The sequence below is a fragment of the Ostrinia furnacalis genome, unplaced genomic scaffold (assembly GCF_004193835.3).
Source record: "Ostrinia furnacalis isolate ACB-3 unplaced genomic scaffold, ASM419383v2 OfSCF3056, whole genome shotgun sequence".
Classification (NCBI taxonomy): Eukaryota; Metazoa; Arthropoda; class Insecta; order Lepidoptera; family Crambidae; genus Ostrinia; species Ostrinia furnacalis.
In genome coordinates, this window is record NW_021133295.1 from 28,053 (window position 1) to 39,946 (window position 11,894).

Genomic DNA, 11,894 nt, shown 5'->3' on the forward strand with positions numbered 1-11,894 from the left:
TAAAAATTATGAACTTACTCATATCTGCGACTGAACAAAAATGTTTACTACACATGCCCGACAGCTTAAGAGGATTACCGTAGGTTACCGGTACGCCGTAAATCAATACTTTTATAATGACTCTATCCATAATAATACTAAGTATGCACTAGTGGAAGCCTTGAGATAATTAGAACGTTGTTGTAATGATATCACTCTATTACTTGATGGCAAGCAAAGGTAGAATGGTAAGCCAGTTAGACACGAAATAAAATTATCAAAAAACCTCAGCACTTATGGATTTGTTTTTGACAAGATAGCAGAATCCTCAAGTTGTATAATCTTAGGTTCTAAAAAGTGTATGTGTCTCTAAGGATACTTCTTTGGAAATAATTTCAATACGGATTACTTGCTTATCATAATAAATCAAACAACTTTATTTTGGCTTAAAATAATTTATTTTAGTGAATTACTGAATGACTACAGTAGGTAACAAAAATGATGACTCCCATTTTTGAAAAGTGTTCTTCATAAAAGCGTAATAACTTGAAACTTGTTGATTTTCACATAGAACCAGGTATTATGGCTACTATTTGGTGTTCATTGTCTATGTTATTCAAACACTGATGCTTATAACTCAATATCTCCACCATCTTCGATCATTTCTCCAGTAGCGGGCACCATGACAGGTGCCTCGATAATTTTCTTGCGGCCCTTAGCATCAACGACTTCAATTGTTTCTGGCTCCACTTCCATCTCAGTGTCTTCTAGGGCCTGTCTTTGTTTGAGACCTGCTGCTGGTGATCTGAAATTAAAGACACATTGTAATTAACGTTAAACTGTAATTTATTTTCACTTGTATTGATTGTGTGATATTATATTGCACAATAATTTTATGAATAACTAGCGGCTGCCCAAGACTTCATACGTGTGGATCCCGTTTTACCCCCTTAGGGATGGAGTTTTGTAAAATCCGTTCTTAATGAGCACCTACGTTCTAAAAGGACCCCCATGCAAAATTTGAGACTTCTAGCACTTGTAATTGATTGTGTCAGTCAATCAGTGACCTTTCGCTAAAGCTTCTGTAAACAGAAGATACAGAAGAAGTATACCCAATTATATCTAGAAAGTGATAAATTTATAGTGCATCTAGTTATTTGGTGTTCTTTGAATATGCCTAAATGACGCTTCTCATGATTTAGCAATTATTTGCATCATAATAAATAAGATATCCATACCTGATAAGTGAAATATCCCTCTGGACTTCTCTGACGTCTCTCTGCCACTCCACTTCACGTCCCTTCCTCAATCTCTGCATAATGTAGTTGTTCGACCTCCTCTGCCTAATCTCCTCCACCTTCTTCATTGCCTCGATGGTCTTCGTCCATAATTCCCTGTTATATTTCACTGGAGCATGGCGACGCTTCTCGAATTCAAAGGACGGGTCAATAGCCAACTCTTTGCCCGCTGTCTTACGGTAGGCTTTAGTCCATTTGGTTTTACGCGGGTTCTTCTTCTTTTTGAACGCCGCATGGCATTTTGAACGGCAGAATCTGAAAATCTACAGGCACTTTGGTTAGTGCTACGCAAGGTTATGAAATAGCAAAAAGATGAGCGAAACAATGTTTATTTAGAACTTACCTTGCAATCGTTTCTCACGAATTGAATGCCATGTCCAGGATATATCCTGGACGAGCAGAAATAACAAGTTTCAATACGCATTTTCTACACGTGCGTGTTTTTGTTTTACACAGCACGTCAAAAAGGAAAGGCTCGTTTCGTTTGTGTCAAACTGACACTAATGACAGTAGCGGCGTTTGGTGCTAGCATGCGAAAAATCATTAAACAGGTACTAACTAAAAATAAAGCCAATTACATTATTAAAATGATTAATGTTTTGATTTATTTAATTATTGTGTAATTAATGTTTCGTTATGAAAAATATAAAAAATTCAATGTCAGTAGTCACTAGTGACATCTAGCGGTTGTTATTTCATCACTTTGGATAGTGCAGCTACTCAACGATAGATGTCGCTGCAAGTTGCATTTATGAAGGTTAAGCAAAAAGCTCATTGGAGAACTTTTAAAATTGAGTGTGATAGAATATTTTTTTTGATATTGATTTCATCTATATCAATATGAAGCTAATTATTAAAGTGTAAACGAAAGTATGTTTCTTTCTTTCTTTCTAAGTAGGTAGTAGGCATCTCCATTCAAGATTAAATATTTTATCTAATATTTAAATTTTGCTGTGAGATGTAAATGATTAAGTGATTCTGTGAGTTTACGCAATTATTTAAAGTTATATTTATTCTTTTTAAGGTTTTCCAAGAAGAACACGAGAAAATTTTGGTGGAGGCTTCGAAAATCAACAAGAAATGAAGATACATCATTCATGTAAGTCTCACTTTAAATTATTTAAGTACTTAGGTACCATATTACAAATAATTTGACCTCTCAAAACAATAATGCTCTATTTGCGATGCCGGTCATCACTTTATTTACAACAAATTACGATGCTAATGGCGCCCGCCGGTGGTCGCTCCAAAATGATCGCAATCGTGCGCAGATTTAACAAACTTATTACCACACATTGGGGCTCATTATCGGCTGCAGACGCCACGAGCTCTGCATCGATATGGGCGATTGTTGGTGTATTAGGATCAATGGGGCATTCTATGCGCTTTTGAGGTGGGCGCAATCGTCCTTAGTTCACATTGAGATAGGTAGGTGCTATTGACGTTGACGTATGCAGTAGGTAGGTACCAAAGTTGGGAAGAAAGGAAACTGTAAAAAAATAAATTGATTAATAATCAATCGAAGAGCATTGACCGGCAAGCGAAAGGACGTGGATTCGATTCGCGCCTTAGGCAATTTTTTTTAAGGTTATTTTTACTTAAATAGGTAAGCGGTTATACGAATTAAAAAACGCTAAAGGAGTAGAAAAATGGCCCCCCGGACATAGCTGAAAAATGAACTTGTTGGAAGGACCGTTATTATTCTTCTAAACCGTTTTTTAGGGATACAGTGAATCGGAATGAATCTTGGACGAATTAACCAACCAGAATGCATGCATCATTGAGTACTTGTGAGAAACTTTATGGTAGGTGTTCTATGATCCATGGTCATGGAAGTACAGCTAAGTATCAAGCTCTGATTAACGGCGGGGCTTCAAAAATCACAGCCCGCGGCCATTAGCCTTCATTACACCTAAGCGATAGCACCACGAAGATTTAGATAGCTGGATGATCTATTTAATTATCCTGTTATTTAGGATAGGATTTATATTATTATTTAAGAAAGTAAAGTTTAAACCATCACAATTTTGTGTTGAGTACCTACGCTTCGTCTCCTAAAATTGTCAAACATGTCTCTCATAATGGTCTCAAATTATAATAGGTACGTACTCAAGACAGTTATATCAAAATATATTATGAAGTAAACACATAAAATAGCTTTTTTGCCTGTTTTTTCTGGTTGCAGTGAAGATCGTAGTTAGTAGACGATTGTGAAAGTTACCCTATTGAATCGCCAAAACGCATTTCGTCAGCGTTATTAGAATTATCTAAGTTACCTACACACGCTGCTGTCAATATGTGTTGTCTCATCTGGGAACCGCCCCAGGACTTTTTAATCCAAAGAATCAATTCTTTAACCACTTAAGCACTTGGGCCTTTAATGGGTGTTTCTTGTGCATTTCATTCAAAACATTCTAGATCTTTGTTCGCACGCACCTGTTATCGGCGCAGGCGCATAATGAGGCTGGCTCGGTCACAGTGAATCAGTAATGCCCGCTTCCTACTGGTAACCGTAGCACGGTAAGGAGCCTCGGTAATTACCGTGTGGTCATGGTTATGGCTATTGATACGGAACATAGGTAACTACGCAGTGTTAAACTAAGCAATAAGGAGATTGTAGGTCAAAGGTTTTGTTGATGTATCTGTTACTGTAAAAGCTCGAACTACGGTTAATCTTAAGATTTAAGTGTAAGTCTTAGGATTTACCGACATGAGTTGGTAAATGTAAGTATTTCTGAAAATACGACGATTTTTTCGAGCTTTTACCATTTGAATTCAGTATTACTAGGTTTTACCTCTGTCAGCTGGTAGATGTTGGTTTTAGAAATAAAACAATGAGTAATTCTTAATTACTTACTTTCATCAACTATTAGACAAAACAGGTACATAGTATTATAAAGGTATCATATGATAATAATAAGTACAAACTAATACCAACTTATTTAAATTATTTGCAATCATTTCTTTTTCTTGTGTTTTGGTGTTCACATTTTTACTGTTTCCTTTTTTATTCCTTCTGACTCATTACCAACGATGTTTTTTTCGTAAAAGTTTACAGAACTTTTAATTAGTAAGATTTTAATTTTAATTCGTCCATGGCATGGACGAAATGTGAAATGGAAAAAATCGTAGTAGTGAAAAAAAAGTAGCGCATACCTGTAAATATCATATCTAGCCTATCTAGGACACTGAAATTTTGTATTGCATGCATCCTACTAATATTATAAACGCGAAAGTTTGTGTGGATGTTTTTTACTCTTTCAAGCGAAAACTACTGAACTGATTTTGATGAAACTTTACAGTATTATTGTTCATAACCCAGAATAACATAGGTATACGCTATAATTTATGGCGATATGTGACAAATTAAATTTCACGCGGGTGAATCCGCGGGCAAAAGCTAGTATTTTATATGACATGATCTTACGTTGCTAAAGAAAAAACAAGGCAGTGACATCATTGTTTGTTTAATTGTATTAAAATGAAAAGTGATGCCGTGGTCTTTCTTTTTAGTTCTTAAATTGTTCGTACATTTAAATAATACAAAAAGGCTGCGCTCATGTAATGCGTATACAGTGTGAGTCACGTTAAAGTGTACATATGAAAATAGATGAAACTAGACCTATTGGCGANTTTTTATCGACAAAAAATAGGTCAAAAAATTTTTGAGATTTTTTTTAAATTTTTTATAGAATTTTTTTTCTTCCAATTACTTATTGTAAAGAAAACGTAATAACTTTGAAACTAAGAGGTATATCCTGATAAAATAAAAACAGTAATAATGCTAAATAACAGGCGATACTAAAAACATACATAAAATACACAAAAAAAGCCAACAAATAATAAAAAATGATACTTTTTGAAAAAAATCTGCTTTTAAATTCGTGTTTTTTTGGTTATTTGATAAATTTCTCCAAAAAATGCCCCTATAATCGGTGGTTTTTATTACTTTGTATTATTCTCTATCGTATTACCTTTGTAAAACCAAAAATCGCATGTCTCTATCCCTATCACAACGTTTGCAATGATCGTTTGAACTAAGCCTCTCCGGGCGCGCCATTCAACGCTTCGTTAACAACGAAACTGAAAATGGCTCTAGATTTGTAATTTTGATAAAAACAAGTTAGATTTTAAATAAAAACAAAAGATTTCGAAGTAAAATAAGCATTTTAGTTAAAATTAAAATTGTCTTTACCTGTAGCGGAGAATAGTGTTGTGGCAGGCCTTTGTTCAAACGATCATAGCAAATGTTGTGATAGGGATAGAGACATGCGATTTTTGGTTATACAAAGATAATACGATAGAGAATAATACAAAGTAATAAAAACTACCTGTTATAGGGGCATTTTTTGGAGAAATTTATCAAATAACCAAAAAAAAACGAATTTAAAAGGAGATTTTTTTCAAAAAGTATCATTTTTTATTATTTGTTGGCCTTTTTTGTGTATTTTATATATATTTTTTAGAATCGCCTGTTATTTAGCATTATTACTGTTTTTATTTTATCAGGATATACCTCTTAGTTTAAAAGTTATTACGTTTTCTTTAGAATAAGTAATTGGAAGAAAAAAAATTCTATAAAAAATTAAAAAAAAATCTCAAAAAATTTTTGACCTCTTTTTTGTCGATAAAAATAGGTCTAGTTTCATCTGTTTTCATATGTACACTTTAACGTGACTCACACTGTATAAGACCGATTGTTACCTGTCAAAAATGCTTGTTTTGTTTTTCAACATTTACCGTGCCATTAATGTAAATCCTAAGATTTACCAACGAAATGGTGGTAAGAGTTCGAATCGCAAACCTTTTGGGACATTTACCATTAGGAATTGGTAGATCTTAGGTTTTACTGGAATATCTTAGGATTTACTGCAATTCGAGCTTTTACAGTAACATATCCATATTTAAGTAAGTTTATTCAATCTTCCTATAAAGAAACCATTTCTGTAAGATATTGGACTGTAAAAGAACACGAATTTTTTTATTCGGCTAATGTATGCTGTATTCTTGATCTTGAGGTCAGTATAATGAGCTGATGGGTTCTCGTTCTCTTACATTACATTTGCAGAGATGCGATAACTCCACCTTTCTATGGTCTACTCTTCAATGCAAGGGTAATCCCTCTTACTTGCAAAAAAGCTTGATCCTCTTCGTTTTATGATATTATCAAAACAAGGTAACGTTGGTTTTGTCCTTTTTTCGAAGTACTTTAACGATGAAGAATGCCAACAGCTCCTATTCACACGTCAAATGAAATAAACATGTTTCCTCATTCATGGAAAAACAAAAGAATTCGTTTGATGTCGAATTCAGAGCATTCGCGCATACAAAATTCGAGCGCATTGAGAAATCGGCCGCAAATATTTCAAATGAACTTGCAAGGTTACATTTAAATATTAAAGGCCTTTCAAACATTCAAAGAACTCTTAAACACTCAGTCACTTACCTTCACATAAAAATATCAAACTTCATGGGGTAAATAGAGGGCTATCGTTTTTATACTTAACAGTTGGCACCCCTGGCGATTGACAGGACCTTACTCTACAGTGGCGCCATCTTGATGAGTGCAAATGCGATAGTCCTCCTACCACTTTAGTGCTCACCAGTTGGTGCCACTGTCTTCGCTACTAGCAAGTGACAGGACCTTACTCTACAGTGGCGCTAACTGGTGAGCGCTAAAACGATAGCCCTCAATGGGATCATAAACAAAAGTGCATCAGAACCAGAGAGTAGATCTTTATCTCGAAATACGATCTTCGGCTAACTAGTCTTCACTGACCATTGTCAAGTACTGCAAATGATATTTTTATTTTATTCGTCGTTCCATCTTCACTCCTAATGCTTCATCAAAAAATCTACCACCTCACCCGTTTGTAAACGGTTCTTTGGCAAAGGTTTACTGAACTATGTACATTTACTTCAATGCTACTTCAGTTTCCTTATCCTCCAAGCCTCATAAAGGTCTTTACTGTCTACACGTTGGTATGATCAATGCAGGAAAGAATAACAATAAAACAAACGTCAAGCACTTGGAAAGCAAAGTCAGTCTATTGGGCATATTTTCACTCAATTTTATTGGAGACAGTTTTACAATCAGCGTCTAGACGCCCGCTACGTGATAGCAATCGCATTATATTGTGTGTGGTCAGTGACATTACTGCATTTAAAAATGTATTTACAAGACCAGTGATTTCCCATACGAATTCAAATGTCCTCGTGGGGTTTACGGCTCTGAGATGTGACCAACTAAACTAATGGCCAAAGAGGTGTGATCTAAATTGAAAGTAATTTTGAGGCCACCTTAGAGTAAGGGAATCGGGATCTGCGTTAAGCTCATGGATTCATAGCCCAGTCTGGACAATTCTTATTAAGCATTTTCTAAATGGAATTTTGTTTTTGTGTGCTGGGAGACCTAACTAATCTTTTAAGTAAGATATTAAGATTTGGAACAGTCGATACAAAAATTATCGAGCTTCAAATATCTTTAACTTTTTTAAATACTTACAATTAAGTACAGCAGTTTTGAGTTTCACCTCATTGCCAAACAATACTAACGGTTCTGCTGACATGCTGACGTTAAAAAGGATTTGCATGATCTCTATCTTCCTTGAAAATCGTAATCTGTCGCAGCCTGTCAGCCCTCAGGCGGGTCAAATGACATGACAAGACAATAACCCATTCCTGCAGACGTAGCAACTACAGTGTTTAAACTTTTGACCACTATTTTCGAGCTTTGCTGGTCATTGGTGTCACTTTACATATTGTCTTATTATTACCTACATCTTCGTCATTGAATGTGTTCATCAACTTCCCTTGTAGTTGCTGTAACTAACTCTTGAAATTTGTTAAAAATTGCAAGACTACTTTTTGATTCAAATCAGTAAACTAAAAGACTGAAATTAATTAGGCTGCTATGATTACATTTAGCTTTATGTGCTCTACAAAGATTCTTCGATACTTAAGTTGATTCAAGTCTGCAATATCCGAAACCAAACTGATAAAGCAGCAACAGAAAATGGGAGCGCAACCTACCTTTACCTCTCATTAGATCTCTTTGCTTATCATTACATACATTAGAAGTGTCAATGTGGCATGTCGAAATGTCACTGGACAGTGTCGCGACTCTTAGCAGTTACTTCTCCATGATGTGGGGCTGTAGGTACAATAATAAATTGCAACGTGTGCGTAGCGCCTAAAATGACAATAAAGCCGTCGGTCGTTGTCAAATGAGACGAGACTTCATTGTTCGGCACTCGTTTGTCATTCATAAGAACAACGGTTCTGAAAACTGCATCATGTACTGGGATTCCTTTGAATTCGTTTTTGGCCTGGCTTAGTAGGTCGCGTCGGAAGTGCAGAATCGGTTATGCGGGTTCCAATCTCGCTGGGGACGTGTGTGATGTACGGGAATGTATGGGCAGCGAATACTAGCATTTTTGTCCAGTTATGGTATGGTGGCCAACCGGCCATTGACGAAATCATTGGGGGAGGCCTATGTTCAGCAGTGGACGTCCTATGGCTGAAATGATGATGATGATGATGGTATGGTGATTTTGTTGACTGGTCAGGGGCTAGCTAAAACTCAGTGTACAGATAGCTAGAGGTGTATGTGTGTATAGGAACGAAAAAAGTATGTATACGTAGTTTCTAAGACTCTACATTATTGTATTATATTTTTTTCCATACAGAGATCAAACTTAAGAGCCGCCTTATGCGTTTGACGTGGGAGTATAGGACCAAAACTGTTTATTAATATCTTTCGCAGCACGGAACCATAATTCGAATATCCCATAGAAAACAGTAAAAAACACTATTATGGGGTGTGAAACTGGCCACTCTAAACCTAAATTACAAAAAGAAAATAATGATGCTTTCTTGAAAATACACCAAATAAGTACAAGCGTTAAGAAATGTACAACTATAACGAACGAAGCCCTTAAAATTAAAATGTACGCGCGAGTCTGGCATGTCACCTCGTGTGTCACTCCGACGTGACACCACCACCCGGTCTACCCTGCAAAACCATTTTGATTTACCCACTCTTTTCACCTCTTTCACTCATACTTGTCTCCCGGGTACAGGTAAGAGATGAAATTGACAAAATACCATTTCAGAGTAATTCTTGTCAAATTAGTGTTTTAGCGAATTTTCGTCGATCTCTGTTACTCTTTCTAAAGTTCCAGAGTGAGTAAAAGAGACAGATAGAGTGGTTCAAATCGAAATAGTTTTAAGAATGCACCACAATTCGCGCTAAGGTGAAAAAATCGCACGTTAACGCATTTGCATGCGCGCTGTGGGAATCCCAACGAGGTGCGCTGTGAAAAAATGCATCTTGAATAATTTACAATCACTCGCAAGAAGGTTTTAAGACCGTAAAATTGTAATTGTTTTGAAATAAAACATGCCTCTATAAATTTTAGCACTTCATTGTAGATAGAGCTATGAAGAAACTCGAACTGAATTCAGTTTTCTTCATCCATCTTCTTGGTTGGAGGTTAGGTGATCGTTTCAATTCTCAGGTAGGACAAATAAATTGTGTTAATAATGTTATAAATAGGTTAGAACATTGTTGAATTGCTCTTGGGTAAAAAATTCAAAACGGTATTTTGGACAGCACTTTTAAAGGAAGTAGGACGTTAACTATGTATCTATGTATTTCACGAATGATGACGAATGGAATTATTATCACTGGGACATGTTCAAAATTTTCTCAACATAAGAATCTTGCATGGACTTATCTCTTCTCATATTGAAAGAAATAGCCAAATTAAGTCCGGTTGTTCTCGAGTTTTGCACTTAGCGATTAATTATTTACATAGTATTGACCAGTCAAAGAATCAATCAGAACCTTGGTCGTTCTAACCGTGTCACAAATGTTACACAAGTGGGTTTTATCCTCTTTCATAATACGATAATTTTCAAAACACGCCTCCGTTTTTCACAACACTCATTGTGCAGAAACCAATCAAAGCACGTCTGATCGCTCGGTTGGTGACGAATGATTGAGGTTCACACGAGAACCAGTTAATTAAACAATAATATTTACCGGGAAATAGAGGGTGAACTTTACGAAAGCATGGTCTAGGATTTGCCACACTGCTTGCGGTCTGCGGTCAGGCACAAATTCATTTCAATTTTGTAGGTCAAAGTAAACGTTAAGTGGAAGTCATTAGGGGAGGCCTATGTTCGGCAGTGGACGTCCTGTGGCTGAGGTGATGATGATGATGATGCAAATAGTTACTGAGTTTCTTGCGCAGCTTCTTCTTTGCACTGGCCTATTTATTGTCCCGAAGCAGTGGCGGGATTAATACTGGGACGTGTAAAAGTGCTCTTTGAAAGCTTACTTGCAAAAATATAATTAGTTTTATGAGTTTTTGCGGGCAAAGAACGAAAAGTGACAGGTGCGGGCTGCGTTAATTTGACCTAACTGCAGACCACAGAACGCATGTAGTGTGACAAATTCTTTTACATTTAATTTTTAGTGCAAAATTGCACTAATTAAATAGATGCTACAGCTTTTTATTTTTAAACGGTTTGAGTTACTCGTACATTGTAGGTATATTTAGCACCATATAAAAATTAAAATATCCCAACTTGTTTGTTTTTCAAAGCAAACCCCAACCTAGAATCGGTTCTTGAACACAGGTCATTAAGGTGCTTTCACATTGGTCATTCAGAGCGCTGACAGGACAGTGCGAGCCACTAATACGTAATTTGCGATTGGCCACGCTCTATAGCGAATGGCCACCTGGCTCGGTGGCCATTCGCTATAGATCGCGCTTTCTTACTAAACGATGGGGTTAAAAACTAGTATTAAAATTTTCTTTGTCACTTACAATGAAGGTTAGAAATGAAAATACAATGGAAACGTCATTGCATTAAGTTCTCTATCAAACTATAAAATATGCATGAGCATTTCTACCTTATGTCTTGCAATGTAAGAGCTGCTCTAATTAACTTAAGCCCGTTTTCACTATTAATCACAAATTTTTAAGTGAACATCAATTTTTTTTTCATAGGGGTCACTTAAAAATTAGGGATTGATGGTGAAAATGGGCATTAACAGATTTGTTCTACGAGTATTTTAGTGTGGGTGAATAGCCAAAAATTAAAAAAAGATTTATGGTAGAAGACAAAAAAAGTACCGTTTCTTCAATTAGGTAGGCTTAGGTAGAGCAATCCAAAATAAGTACCTAACTGCTTAAGTTATGTATCGTTATCAAACGTTTTTAAACGGTTAAAAGTTAAAGCTTATCTAATGTAAAACACAAGAAAACTTTCTTTTACCTTCGTTTAATAGAGATCCATTCAAGATTTCATCGCTTCTAACTAATTTATTGTTGAAATCGATATAAAAATCGTAACCTGCCAGTATTAATGTAATCGAGACCTATTTGAATAAAGAATCACATTCTTGACACGACGGGAAAGAAATATCCGTTTTAAATCGGTTGAGTTAAATAGTTGAAAGGCGGTCTTTGACAGTTTTTTTCTTTTGTCGGTGCATTACCGAGTAGCGTCATGTTACGGCCAATTCGAAATTGGAATTCTTTTGATTTTTTGAATCAATAAAACACTATTGAATGTTTTTTTTACCCTTTACGTCTTGCGTAAGTG

General features: G+C 35.8%; 1 protein-coding gene across 1 annotated transcript; it reads right to left on the bottom strand.

The window, feature by feature from the left end:
- Nucleotides 1–446: 446 nt before the first annotated feature.
- On the bottom strand, nt 447–1,768 carry RpL24-like (ribosomal protein L24-like). The gene is made up of 3 exons (XM_028310669.1): nt 1,621–1,768; nt 1,218–1,540; nt 447–784 (listed from the first exon to the last, which is right to left on the bottom strand). Exons 1-3 carry the CDS (start codon nt 1,699–1,701, stop codon nt 610–612), a joined length of 579 nt encoding a protein of 192 aa, XP_028166470.1. The 5' UTR covers nt 1,702–1,768; the 3' UTR covers nt 447–609.
- Nucleotides 1,769–11,894: the final 10,126 nt, after the last annotated feature.